Source organism: Sebastes fasciatus, chromosome 12 (assembly GCF_043250625.1).
Source record: "Sebastes fasciatus isolate fSebFas1 chromosome 12, fSebFas1.pri, whole genome shotgun sequence".
Classification (NCBI taxonomy): Eukaryota; Metazoa; Chordata; class Actinopteri; order Perciformes; family Sebastidae; genus Sebastes; species Sebastes fasciatus.
The window spans coordinates 3541188-3555893 of record NC_133806.1 but is presented as its reverse complement, the minus strand read 5'-3'; the positions used below and the strand labels follow the sequence as shown (position 1 = coordinate 3555893).

General features: G+C 41.3%; 1 protein-coding gene across 3 annotated transcripts; it reads right to left on the bottom strand.

Annotated features, from left to right (window-relative positions):
* Nucleotides 1-1231: 1231 nt before the first annotated feature.
* On the bottom strand, nucleotides 1232-14405 carry LOC141778230 (uncharacterized). Of its 3 annotated transcripts, XR_012596012.1 has the most exons (11): nucleotides 13943-14405; nucleotides 12408-13010; nucleotides 7490-7582; nucleotides 7005-7136; nucleotides 6681-6846; nucleotides 5337-5512; nucleotides 3685-3780; nucleotides 2477-2619; nucleotides 2154-2309; nucleotides 1632-1688; nucleotides 1232-1536 (listed from the first exon to the last, which is right to left on the bottom strand). XR_012596012.1 is itself a non-coding variant. In XM_074652424.1 (10 exons), the coding sequence occupies exons 2-10, from the start codon at nucleotides 12955-12957 to the stop codon at nucleotides 1462-1464; spliced, it is 1587 nt and encodes a 528-aa protein (XP_074508525.1). In that variant the 5' UTR covers nucleotides 12958-13010; nucleotides 13943-14405; the 3' UTR covers nucleotides 1234-1461. The 3 variants fall into 3 exon arrangements, 2 of the variants coding, with proteins under 2 accessions (XP_074508525.1, XP_074508526.1); XM_074652424.1 differs by lacking the exon at nucleotides 1632-1688 and having other exon boundaries at nucleotides 1234-1536; XM_074652425.1 differs by having other exon boundaries at nucleotides 1457-1688.
* Nucleotides 14406-14706: the final 301 nt, after the last annotated feature.

Below are 14706 nucleotides of genomic sequence, written 5' to 3'. Positions count from 1 at the left end.
GTCATCCCCTGATTGGTCGCACGGACATCATTAACACAACATTCAGTCACAGTCAGTGCATGGAGTGCACGTGGTGCAGAGATGATTGTCCTATCATTCTGCCTTGAATTAATTAAAGAAAAATTAAAAAAGAAATACAGCTCTCAGACGGGAGCCGGCTCTTATCGTTCACTTAAAAGGGTCGGCTATTTGAACCGCCTCGTTCGTGATCAACATATCACTAACACACTCATGTCAGATCAGGACAGATCAGTGGTGGGTCATTACTGTCTGTCCAAGTGCACGAGCACACACGCCCACGCACACCCCACATACACAACAGAAGCGTGGCCTGCAGCAGTGAGTGGCCTACGTGACACATATAACATTTCACTTTTATCAGGAAGTTTCATCCCTCCCCAAATAAAGCAAGCTGGTTTACAATGTCAACATAAAAAAGGGCTGTCACTGACATACAAAAACACCTTGGTTAAACATTTGCAGGCTATATTCAGTAAGCCATTTTAGAATTAAAGGTCCCATATCGTGCTCATTTTCAGGTTCATTCTTGTATTTTGTGTTTCTACTAGAACATGTTCACATGCTGTAATGTTAAAAAAAAACTTTATTTTCCTCATACTGTCTGCCTGAATATACCTGTATTCACCGTCTGTCTCAAACGCTCCGTTTTAGTGCATTTCAACGGAATTGCAACGGAATTGCGTTGCCTGGCAACAGTTTGGGTCCATGTGTACTTCCTGTCAGCTGATGTCATTCACATACACTGCAACAGGAAATAAACTGGGACATATTTAGGATGTTTACGTTTAAAACCATGTAATGGTCTAAATATATTGTATATTTGTGACATCACAAATGGACAGAAATCCTAACGGCTTGTTTGAAACGCACAATTTCTGAATACGGGCTGTGTGTGTTTCTCCGTATATTGAGCGTTTTGATAGTTTAACAGTATTTATAAAGCACTTAAACCTGTTTTATAATATATAAGACATGAAAATCTCACTTTTTACAATATGGGACCTTTAAAGCTGAAGTAGGCGAGATTGGAGCAAATATGATAAAAAAAGTTATTTTTATAAAGGTATACAGGTAATCTGAAAAAAACCCTCATGTACCTCCGTGTCCTCCGGTCTGTGAAATCCTGCAGATGCCGTTAGGAGCACCGGAGGACACGGAGGAACATGTTTTTTTTCAGATTACCTGTCTCATGCACGACTGTCAGGATAAAGTGACCGTTTAATAAAAATAACTTTTTGTTTTAATCACATTTGCTCCATTTCTACCCACTGCAGCTTTAAATTGATAACTATATATAGGCACGGTATTGTTTTGTTTGTTTTGTCATAACAAACATATCAGACAGACATTTTTATATTTGTAAAATATTTTTGAAGAATCTTTTCTTTTTTTTTAATTTCATAACAAACAAGCAGATACAGGTGATTTGCTTCTTTATTGTCAGTTATATGTGTCAGGTTCTTGTGAGGTATCAGTGATGGCTGTCGTGTTCTCCTCCAATTCCTCTGGTTTGTCCTGTGGCAAAAAATAGAAAATGCCAGCATCAGCCTAAAATATAGTTTCATATATTTCCATGAAGGTAATGTATTAAATGCAAATGTATTGTGTACCTTCTGCCAATAGAAAACACCCGGACACACATTCAACACTCACATCCAGCATGTCTACTGAGCCAATACGTGTATTTACTGTCCCTTCTGTTGATGTTAATTCTGTTGATTTTTTATCCCCAAATTGGCAGTTTTTTGCCCCCATTAGAGCATTATATTTAACCTGGGTTGAACAGTAGATATTGGGAAGGACAAGCACATGAAAGACAGTACTTTTTGTTTATATGACAATAGTTATGAGGTCATCCAGTTTTATCCCTATAACCTGCTTTATGGGAGCACACAAAATATATATAGTCAAATTGCTCTCCATCCAGAGCTCATGGTTTAAAATAAAAAAACAATGCTGATATAACAGCCATTCAAAATGTTTGTATCTTAGGTTGTATCTATTTTGCCACTTATATTTGTACTATGTTTTAATATTTCTTACATATTTCATTGTTCTTTTTTCCACTGTACAGCACTTTAGTCAACATTCATACAGTGAAAGACAGAGAGGGACGTCACTTTAAACAGTACCTCCGCATATCTTTTAACCCAGTGGATCAGTTGGGTTACTCTGCTGTAGACGCCAGGTTTATTGCGTCGTCCACAGCCCTCTCCCCAGCTCACCACCCCCGCCAGCCTCCAGTCCCCACTGGCTGTCTCACACACCAGCGGTCCACCACTGTCTCCCTTAAAACAGGACCAACTCGTTCATCAAACATTAATACACCAATGTTTAAACAACGTTTGCACACTTAAGGGTGACTGAGCAAGTCTGGCTTGGGTGATCTACTGTAAAGATAAAAGATGTTCTTCATAAACCTGTATCAGGTAGGTTTATATCACTGGGTGTATACCTGGCAGGAGTCCACTCCTCCTTCCATGGTGCCAGCACAAATCATGCGAGGAGTTAGGAATGTGCCGTAGACGCTCGGCTCGGAGCATACTGGTTGAGCTATTATCTTGACCTGAGCCTGCCTTAGGTCATCGCTCACATAGCCTGACAGGGGAGCAGAAAGAAGAGAAAAGAGTGAAGAAAGACTAGGCTAGTAACTGTGATGTGACTGTGAGTGTATAAATCAAAGGGAGGTAGAGAAAATGCCTTTTAATTTGCGTAAAATCACTCAGACAGTCTGCAGCCAACAAGCCTAACAGCGCCCTCATAAAAACAGCAGCTGCTTCAGGCCATGTCGCTGCCAGGAGCAAATTACAAGGACAAAGTCTGCTTTTCAATTTGAATTTTAATCATTTAAAGCTGCAGGTAGTAACTTTGAGCAAATATCCTAAAAAATTATAATTTTTAGGGCTGTCAATCAATTAAAATTGTTAATTGTGAATTAATCGCAAATTGTTTTATCTGTTCAAAATGTACCTTATAGGGAGATTTGTCAAGTATTTAATACTCTTATCAACATGGGAGTGGACAAATATACTGCTTTATGCAAATATATGTATATATTTATTATTGGAAATCAATTAACAACACAAAACAATGTCAAATATTGTCCAGAAACCCTCACAGGTACTGCATTTAGCATAAAACAATATGCTCTGATCATAACAAACTGCAGCCCAACAGGCAACAACAGCTGTCAGTGTGTCAGTGTGCTGACTTGACTATGACTTGCCCCAAACTGCATGTGATTATCATAAAGTGGGCATGTCTGTAAAGGGGAGACTCGTGGGTACCCATAGAACCCATTTACATTCACATATCTTGAGGTCAGAGGTCAAGGGACCCCTTTGAACATGGACATGACAGTTTTTCCTCGCCAAAATTTAGCGCAAGTTTGGAGCGTTATTTAGCCTCCTTCATGACAAGCTGGTATGACACGGTTGGTACCAATGGATTCATTAGGTTGTTTAGTTTCTAGTTTCAAAAAGTTTGTGACCCGGCTGCCATGTTGAAAACAGTCGAAGCAAAATCAAGCACCGCCCACCGGCCGGAGCAAACATTCTCATTTCACAGCTAAACAATACACTAAAATGTTTTTCTGAAAACATTTGAGTTCACGAGTGACAACTGCTGTAGAGAGTGCTCGACTCTGATGTAAGTGTAACACACCTTGTTCATAAGTATATCCCCAGCCTGTGATCCAACAGGCCGCTCCAGGAGGAAAGGACTCTCTCGGACTGGGTAAACAGACCGGTCGCACCCCACCTACAAACAGCACACAGTTATCAGATTGTAACATAATCTTACATTTATAAGAAAAGTAATAAAGATATAAAGGTTATCACACGTATGATGGTTATGATAGCACAAATGTTGGGCACTGCTCTTGCTTTCCTTCCAAGCTTGTGACATTTTTACAGCAGATTTTGTCTTTTTGTTTTCTCCTTAGTGAAGTGTTTTTAAACTGGGCTTTGAAAAGTGATGCACGAAGATATAAGTATTGTTGGACTGTATATACTGTAGGTATACATGTCTTAAAACAGAAATGTCGTTGCAAAGAAATGAATAATCAACACAGATCAGCTGTATTTAACCAGATGCATTTGAAATACACATATAAAACTACATTATATACCCACTTATCTGTACAAACATAGTTTGTGGAATGTCTAATTTAATTTGCGTGAAGGTACTTTTTTGAAGAATTTGTATATCAAAATAACGTTAAAATAAATGTTTAATTTGCCGATTCTACACTGATGGCAAATACAGTGACGCAAGCACATATTACAACACCACCCAAAACACCAGGATGTTCAAATGCTCAGGCCCCACCCGTGGTGGACAAAACTTGGAAATACCAACGGATGTTGAAACAATGAGCAAACTGTGCCATGAAGTAGTTCACGTTTTCCAAGATAGGCTTATCATATATTTTACTTAAAGGTCCCATATCGTGCTCATTTTTGGGTTCATACTTGTATCTTGTGTTTCTACTAGAACATGTTTACATGCTGTAATGTTAAAAAAAACGTTATTTTCCTCATACTTTCTGCCTGAATATACCTGTATTCACCCTCTGTCTGAAACGCTCCGTTTTAATGCATTTCAGCGGAATTGCAACAGACTTACGTTGCTAGGCAGAAGCTGCGATCGTGTGTTGCGATTGGCTCAATTTCGGCGAGTGCAGGCGAGATTTTACTGCGCATGTGTTATAACCCCGGAGATATGACGCGTAACCCAGCCTCCTTTATATAGGCCTTGCACTGCAACAGGAAATAAACTGGGACACAATGGTCTAAATATTGTATATTTGTGACATCACAAATGGACAGAAATCCTAACGGCTTGCTTCAAACGCACAATTTCTGAATTCGGGCTGTGTGTATTTCTCCATATATTGAGCATTTTGATAGTTTAACAGTATTTATATAGCACTTAAACCTGCTTTATAATATAAAAGACATGAAAATCTCACTTTTTACAATATGGGACCTTTAACAATTAACTAGTTATCTTGAGAAAGTTGGTGTTGCGCCATTACCTTGATTGTAAAAAAAACTTTTTAAAAGCACGTTAGGACCCAATCATTGTGCAGTAAACTGAATTATGGATTTGAGCCGTTAATGGCACATCTTCAGTAGCTGTTAACTGCCTTTTTTCCCCAAAATATACAAATCATTTCCTGCCAGAGAGGTCTATTTTTGGAGTCTGTTTCTATATGCATGTAAAGGGCAATTAGCCTACAGTACTTATAAAGTGTAACTAGGAACGTGATGTGTTTTTTTGCCCTGCCGACAGGTGGAGCCGCCTCCTCTTACCTGTCATGTCCATGTCAGAGATGGTGCGCAGCAGGCCCACGTCATAGTCGTTGTTGTGTCTGTTATAGAGAGGGTGGTAGAGGACCTGCAGTGCTCTGTAACGTTTCCCCGGAGAGCTGTCTGCGATGTTGACCGTGTCCACCACCACAAGCCAGTTGGCCACTTCAAGCATGTTCCTGCAGAAACAGCAGTGAGACACAGACGTTTGTAGTCTGAGTGCAAGTTAAGTGGCCCCAGTGTGAAATGATCAGTCTGTCTTTATCTCACTGTGAGAGAGCGAGTCGACTATGGAGATGCTGTTTTTCCTCTGGTGATGTCTGGTCTTGATATATATACTGCTGAATGTCAGATGAGAATTGGTTTGCAGTGGGCCACTATAAAAAAACTAAAATCAACCCTTGTATTCTGTATGTAATATTGGCATAAATCACTTGAAACAACACTCTGTGTGTAAAACACACAGATCTCTCTTGTCCAGGGTCTGAGTCCCAAAAACTAACAAACAACAAACAAAACAACTCTGAGGAAACAATAGAGGCTGCCGGGCCCCTCAATCTGATACTGAATGCTGAAATAGATCTCTGGGTCGAGTATAGCGAGCAACAGGGTCGAGAATAAAGACCGACTTGGTCGAGTATAGCGAGCGGCTGGGTCGAGTATAGAGACCGACTGGGTCGAGTGTAGAGAGCGACTGGGTCGAGTATAGAGACCGACTGGGTCGAGTATAGAGACCGACTGGGTCGAGTATAGAGACCGACTGGGTCGAGTATAGCGAGTGATCATTATTTTTTGTCATTAATTACATAACTAATAATGTTTTGAGAAGAAATAAGTTAACATTTTGTTATGATGGTTGTTTCTTACAGTAGTTTATTCTCGGGGGTCCCAGTCCGTAGTCCTTGTATGTTAAATGGGTCGGTAGGATGAAAGTTAATGGATGCAAGTAATTCATAGTTTACTGTCCAGTCACACCCAAACTGCACTCTATTCAGGTCAACAATGATTTATGTTTGCTTCAGCTCTACGAACAATTTAATGAGCTGCTTATGGTTTGTAGTGGTGCTCAAAATGTAATGGTGCATTGATTGCCCAAAATCCAAATGTGTTTGGTTCAAGGGTAGTGGAGAGGCCCTGCAGAAAGAAAGTTGTTGTTCTGGGTGCAAAATGTGCAAAATCATTGATGGGGGAATTGCCTTCAATCCCTCTTGTACCTGCTCTTGATTTGATTAGATCAGAACACAGAATTAACTTGGACTTGACTAATCTGGGGTACAGCCGTCCCCACTGAGGACTGTGGACATGCAGACAGGGTGTATAGGGTGTTCCCCCATGTCAACCTCTTACTCAACAAAGCAGTGAGCTGCAGTGATGACCCAGCGAGGGGAGATGATGGCACCTCCACAGACGTGTCTCCCTCTCCACTGCATGCTGACCTGCCAGACCCACTTGTCCTCGGCCGCCAACGCCCCCCCAACGATACGCCGGCCGTCCCTGACCAGAACTGGGCAGTCTGGGTGTGAGAAGATGAATGAGAAGGGATGTATGCAAAGTGAAACGAACCAAAGATAGAAAAATCTGCAATAACACTTCATAACAATCTACAAACTATATACAGTATATATATATATACAGTATACAGTATACATATATAAAAATATACATTTTTACCTGCAGTGATGTTCTCTGTCTGGTTCACTGGATTCTTAGAGAGAGAAGTCAACTGAGTTGGGACAGTGCAGTTCCTCTTCACACAGCGAGCAGCCGATTCACCTAACTCAGAGGGGAATACCAGGAACTTGACTGATATCAAGAGAAGAAAAACAGTGACATGACAATCTGTTAACTTGAATTAAATCACAGAATTCAAATGATTGAAACTCCCAACACAAATTACCTGTCCATATTATTTTAAATTACCACTGACTCTGTAAAAAAGTACAAACATTTTAACCTCTGCAAATTATTTTGACCGCACAACATGTTCCAAAGACTGGAAGCTATATTCTCTGTTTTCCCCTTTTGACTCCTGATGAATCATTTAAGTTAATTCAAAATTCAGGAGGACGCTTCAGACATGGCATGTTAAATGTGTAAAACCCATTAAGTTAGATTTTCTCCTTATTTTTAATTTGATTTGAGGTACAGTCGGTTACCTAAGAGAGCAGACGTGATGACCAGTTTGATGATGATAGGTAAGCCCACAATCAGTAGCAGCTCACGAGATGAACAGGCTCGAGGCTCTGAATCTACAATTAGATAAATAAATAAATAAAGAATAAATTAAGAATAGATAAATAAACAAATATTTAAAACATATATATATATATACATATATATATATAGCAGGTAGTGTACAGTGGGTTTTTAAAGCGTTTTGTCTGAAAACAGTACATTTACAGACCAGATAGTTAAACAATGAGCTGAAACTCAAAAAACAAAAAACAACATATCGGATATAGCCACTCTAAACAATTTATCATTTGGAATAGTGTAAACATTATTTGTATAACACATACAAGCACACATTAGACCAAAAACAACATAAAATATATTAAAACACAGCACAGAATGTATTCATAAGGCACAAGACAGTGGAAGAAAACGCCTGACAGAAAAGCTGTGTTATAAAACAAGAGCTGGTCAGTCAGTGTGGCGTTTAGAGGCGGGCTGCCCGAGGGTTTCTGGGCCAATGCTGTTAAAAGCTCGATGATGAAAAGGCTCAGTTCAGTGAATTGAGGACAGAGCACATCCATAATATGAGGTAAAGCATGAGCTGCATGCCATGCCTTGTAGTTAAAGAAAAAATAATGTTGAAATCAATTTTATGCTTGACTGACAGCCACCTGAGGCGGACGAGCGCTGGTGGAACGAGGAACCTCTCGCTAGTTTTTGATAAAAAGCCTCGTGGCAGCATTCTGCAGCGGCAGGCGGACTGACGGTCTAATGTTGTGGTAAATGTTAAGGTGAGTCAATCGTGAGGTAATTTATGCTTCTTCGCCGCCCTATAACTTATATAATGTTTGTTGCTCCCTACTGTGACATAACTATGAATATAACAATATATACCAAACTAAAAAAAGTGTGACAAATGCTATTCATTTAATGAAAATGGAGGATAAGCCGATAAGATGGGTTTATCCTCCACTTCGTGCTTGAAGCTGAGACGGTGGATGGGCTAAAAGAAATGAGAGATAATGAAATGAGAGCATTTAATTCTATATCATTCTTTCTAAATCATGAAGAGATAAACAGATTGGATTAGGGCAGAGTGTGAAGGGAAGAAAAAGACACTAAGAAGTGCTTCAAGGTGATGAATGTAGGAGTGGGAGCTTTTCTAGTGCCACTGTACGGCTCTCAACATAACGACGGCTGAGCTGGCGGTTCAGAGTTAACGGTGCTAACAGAACTAACAGAAACTAGTATAGCTAACAAAACTAGTGCAACGGTGCTGACAGAGCTTACAGTGTTAAACTGGGGGGGACCCAGTGTTATATTTGGCAGCTATTTTAGATTTAGTCTTAAGACGGAAATGCTTATTAGTTTTATTCATGTTTTAGTGATTTTTATCCTTTATAGTTTTAGTCTAGTTTTAGTCGACGGCAACTCAAAACGTTTGAATCCAGTCTTAGTCACCGAAAAGTCACTCGATTTTAGTTTGAAAATATTTTCTCTCTTAAAGTTACTGTTTGTAACTTCTTACACGTATAAATCGTGTCGGTGTCCCATGCGCGCTCGCGTCTGGCTACGCTGTTCCAACACAAACTACACGGAAGCACCAAACCACAAAGTTCTATCTAGTGAAGCCCGTCTTGCAAAACAGTGTTGGCTGCGGACGGAGGACGCGGGGGAGACCGTAGCTTTGGTATCCAGGGCCGGAGTCTCTGCTGTACTCTGCTCCTCTGACTGCCTGCCTTCACTCACACACCGCGCTCGTTCTCACTCGCTCAGCTCGCTCCACCTCTCACGTGCATGCGCGCACACTACACACTGTAGAAGACGGGAGTCTGAAGCAGGACAACACTAGGATCAGCATTGATTCATGGAGAGACCTTCATCTGGTCAGCTAACATTACTGCCAAGCAGCTGAATTATAGAGTGATATTGTGCTTTTAGCTGACGTGTGTCTCCTCACTGTTTTGAGCGATGCTCGTTCATGTCTATGTAGAGCGAGCAGAAGCGCGAGCAACAGGACGCTGACTTTAGTTGACTTAACGGCCACAGGAGTTGCTGTTAACAAGCATTTCTGATTCTTACAAACAGTCCCTTTAATATTGCCAGCTATTTTCTTCAATTTTAACTTAGTCCTTGAGGTGTGAGACAAGAAGGACAGAGATGGACTGAGTGCTGCCGCCACAGCGTGTTGTGTGTGTGTGTGTTTGAGACAGAGAGAGAGAGAGAGAGAGAGAGAGAGTGTTTAATGACGTCAGTGCCGTCTCATCATCGTCCCGTCTTTGTCATGGAAAAAACAGTTGTTGATGAACATATTTTGTCGTAGTTTTCGTTAACAAAATTAACGCTGGGGGAACCGGAGGTTGGGCACTGCGCTACGCTTCTGCGACGGCTCCGTCGGTCAGAACGGGCGTTATCAGCTTTAACCCCGTATGAGCACAGTGCAGAGCGGCGGCCATGAGCTAGCCAGTGGGGCACGGTCACATGCACTAAAAAGCATATCCCGCGGCTATGTCAACTATCGTGGAGAAACTCGAATTACAACACAAACAGAGGGAGTGACTTCATTCTCTGCTCAGGTAGACATTACTCCTTTATATCTTCACACAGCAAACAGTTGGTTGCTGCCATATTAATGTTCTGGATATTGTATGTAGAGCACCTTTAACATGCTGCATGGTATAAGCTACTTCGGTTTACTAAATAGTATGTGCCAATTTCCATTTTAAAAGTAAAATTGCAAGAAAATGACTGTAAAAATTCCATCCACAACCTTGCCAAAAGCTAATCCGTCATCCGACATCATTAGTTATCTTTAGATAGATCAAACTGTCCATATGGCTGGCATGGCATTGGTAAAAAGCACAATAAAAATGACATATGATACACCTGAGGGGGGGATAATTAATATCATATGTCCGAGGATAGACCTCTGGGAAATGATGACAAATTGTCACCAGTAGATAATCAAATTTTTTTTTCTTCTATTTGTTAGATGTGATCCAATCCATTCCAGGGTGATTTAAGAAATCTGTTGCCACGAGTGCTTTAAAAAAATAACCAATAACATCAAAGGTCATCGAGGTTGAATAGCAATAAAACAGATTGCACACCAGCACTCTCCTACATTATGGTGTTATCACTGAGGCTGTAAACAGCTTACTCAGCACTCTTTGTTTTGGTGAAACTCTGAGAAATGTTATTGTATCTATCTGTCGCTGATAAGAAACCACTCTGATAGAAAGCGGAATAGGAAGCGACGGGTCAAGGCTGTTTTCTAAGGAGAGGCTGAAAAATAGCTTACACCAGGAAATAGCAGACATTTCCAGAAGTAGTCTGTAGCGATGATTTATCGTTAAGGAAAAATGCTGGTAAGACACTTAGTGTGTAAAATGAAGCTTAAGGGGACAGTGTATCGATAGGATCTCGACAGGTAGATGGAGCAGAAGTGTCTCCAACACCTGACGAACTGGCAAGACAGATAATCACTGTGTTATATGGTAGGCGGGGAAATCTTGGTCCAAATCTATGCTGTTTATCATCGCGACTATAAAGGATAAAAAACACCATATACTATATGTCATCACTTAAAAAGACAAGAGCAGCCAGGGGAGCAGGACGTACAGGCCTGTCTGTGTGTGTTTAAGGCATTTCAGCATCAACATCACATTTTTACTTTCTCATCATTTTAATATTTAGGCTCTTGGCTATGTATTTCTGTTTTAATGAATAATTTATCCTATAGGGATTCATTATCTGTACGCACAGATTGGATTTTCCACAGTGCAAGGCTGAGTGTAGATCAATAATGTGATTGCTTTCGCTCGGCTTCACAAGAAGTAACAGTAAATTGTTAAAATGCTGAACTGTTTTTTTTCTTTTCTGTTGTTCTTCACGCTCCGCACTTGTTCTGTCATTGTCAGTCATCTGTGAAGTAGTTTGAACTGCACTTACCTGCACGACAGGTTCTATACAAATACAGTTTGTTTGATTGACTGATAACAGATAACTGATCATTAGAGATGTAGAAGATTATTATTTTGATGGAAGAGTAAGAATAATAATAAGACCGAGGGTCACGAACAACAGCTGAGGATGATGGGAATGTCATTCGTTTTGCAGGTATTTGGTCATAAACTAAAGAATTGGACATATTAAAATGTTAACCTTATGATGGCACTAGCCAGATGAAAAGATCGCCAAAGTTACTACAATTCATCCCGAGGGGGAACATGAACGTCTGTGCCAAATTTCATGGCGATCCATCCGATGGACGTTGAGACATTTCAGTCAAAATCACAAAGGTCAACGTGATGGTGGCGCTAGAGGAAGACTCAAAGGATCACCAAAGTCAGTAGTATTTAGCTCCTGTCTGTCAACTCCAAAAGGAAAGGCCTTGGAATATTTTTAACTAAGGGACAAAAAACAAAAGTGCTCCAAAGTATGTGGAAAGGTGTCACATACTTTGGGCCATGTAGTGTGCTAATGCTCTTGTGGCTGAGAAAATAGTCCAACATCTTACGGGAAGCTTTCCAGATGAGTAGAGGCTGTTATAGCAGCAGATTAATGACCATGGTTTTTAAATGAATGTTCAACTATTACATGTGGGTGTAATGTTCGGGTGTCCACAAACTAGAGGTCTTCATGGGTCCAAAGATTTTTGCCCAAACTCAAAAAGACCCAGAATGTACTACCAGGAACCGAACAGGACCTGGGACCCACAAACCTTTGGCCATGCAGCGCTGGCGCGTCCATATAGGCAAACTAGGGTGGCACTTTGGTAAGGGCTGGAAATATTTGGGTTTGTTGCAGTGACTTGGGACTGTGTTGGTTTAAAGCAGAGTCCATGTCAGACCTCATGAAAACTCCACATTGAACCAACACTCTGAATTATTACCATACCTGGCTCTTCATCGGGGAGATCTTTGGGTAACATGAGACATACTGATCCCTCCTCCAGTGGGCCTCCATCTGACGGCTTCCTCTGCTGAACTTCCTGGGGATTATCACAACAAGGAAGCGGGGAAGGCAGTGTGTTTTGATCTTGAGCCTCTGAGGAACCAGAGGTTCCTGGGAGTTGAGGCTCTGGTGGTACTTCATAAAGAGATGGAAGCTCTGGGTAGAAGTTTCCATTAGCTGGGGGTTCATAGTGAGGCATGAGTGTGAGGACTGTAGAAGGGACCAGAGACAATACACTCAATACTTCATGACTGGTTGGACTTTGAAAAGATGTTGATGACTGGCGGTCAGGGGACGGACAGAGTGACGTAACAACTGGCTGCTGTGCATCAGAAGCGCCGGCGCCGCCTGCTTGGACCTGCAAGTCCATACTGGTAGCTGTGATGAAATGCAAACTCTGTTTAAAGTCAGCGTTCATTCTCTTTGATATTGTGGGGTCTGAGTAGCAGCGTACGAGTGCTGGTCTGGATGAGATGTGCTGGATTTCAGACATGGCTGAGCTGAAGGGAGGGATATGGAAGGAAACCCTGAAACCTCAGCTGAGTCCTGCAAAAGAAAACAAAAGTCATGAGATTGGAATAATGCTTCTGTGAGTAACTTTAAGATATTGAGTGCTGATATACTAACATATTATAGAATAAGTCCACTGTGGCCTTTTAAAAAGTGCATTTTATTATCTCACATTACTCAAATAAAAGAGGCTTGAGAATTTCTTCATTTTAAACAAATGTCAGATTGAATCTTGATGATTAAACCTGAATTTGTGGCTAAATTGTTACACAAATAGTCAGTGGTCGTGTCTTTAATGTTAAAACCAGCGGTATGTCAACTAGGTCCGGCGAGAACACTTGGAGACCCTCAACTGGCCGTTCAAGTGGTGACGTAACCTTTTCGTGGAATGCACCTGATTGGTCCCTGGTCCCTGGTTTTCTGCTTGCCGGTTCAAACAGGAAACAACATCGCGGCCTCCTCGTATACTATGTTATTCCGTCTAAACAATCCACCAAAATCTACTTCTGAAAACATTTAAAGCAAGAAGTAGACGATGCCACTGCTGAATCTTGTTTCATTTTAGAACTAGATCGCCTAGTTTGACGGCTCGGTCCAAGTTTCGTGAGCCGGACGCGTCGTGCTGTGGACGTCTCATTTGCATAAAGGACTGTTCTCCGTTTTACCATTTTGAAAGCGCAACGACCAATGAGGAAATTCCGACACTCGGCCGACCAATCGTGTAACTTCATCACTCAGTCACTCACTCAGTCACTCATTCAGTGTCTCAGTGACAGACTGCATTTGTGTGTTTGTAGGGCTGTAATCTAAAATGCAAAATAAGGCCACAAAAAGTACTCTCCTAAGAATTAAGAGTTCTATTACTTGAGTTGTTTACCATTGATTACTAACTGCAAGAAAGGACTTCTGTGATTGCACACATTGATTGTTCAATATGCTAAATTCTCCATCACATCTTCACATCTCACCTGAATATCAGCCGTCCGGATTTCAGCTTCATTTGTATGCGTGGGATTCTTCATCCGAGTGTGTCTCTCCTCCACACTTATTAAACCACAGTGAGGAGAAGAAATGCATCACCGCCGCACCGTTAGTGACTAGACACCGAGGACGCCCGCCTGCTCTGGTGCATCTTTAATCCAAAGATATGTGCCCCCGTTACCGTGAATCCATCATCTTCAGGTGGCACAGGTTCCTGCAGTTTTGTCACCTCTTCACTTGCAATTCTACCGCTCTCTCTCTCTCTCTCTCTCTCTTCTCCTCTTCCTCTCTTCAGTTACCACTTAATCCTTTCATTGTCTCACCCCCTTCATCATCTTCGTCCTCCTCCTTCCAAGTCTCCTCTTCTTCCCACTCCAACTTAATCTTTCTCCTCTGGTCAGAGCAGGCGAGGCTGTGGCAGTCGGGTCAGTAACGGATACGTGCACTCTTGTCGTCGGGCGTCTATGAAATATGTATGGGGATAATTGTGAGCTCGGGTCAGAGTTTAACAACAGAGGGTAATGTACACCACACCAATGAGCTGCTCCCACTCACAAGGAACATAATGGCAGCACGGACAGACACACATTCACAGAGTCAAGGAGTTGAATTTCTCATAGTTGAAAGATATGTGTCCAATAATCATACTCCTATTATGAATCTGAAGAGGCGTAATTATGTGTAAGAGTCTGTGTGTGTGTGTGTGTGTGTGTGTGTGTGTGTGTGTGTGTGTGTGTGTGTGTGTGTGTGT

Excerpts from the sequence above, each read along its gene's own strand:
- LOC141778230 (XM_074652424.1), bottom strand. The coding sequence starts at position 12,957 with ATGTCTGAAATCCAGCACATCTCATCCAGACCAGCACTCGTACGCTGC. Across the intron at positions 7,583-12,407 it reads TCTCCCCGATGAAGAGCCAG|ATTCAGAGCCTCGAGCCTGT; the intron begins GTATGGTAATAA and ends ATCTAATTGTAG. Across the intron at positions 7,137-7,489 it reads CATCACGTCTGCTCTCTTAG|TCAAGTTCCTGGTATTCCCC; the intron begins GTAACCGACTGT and ends TCTTGATATCAG.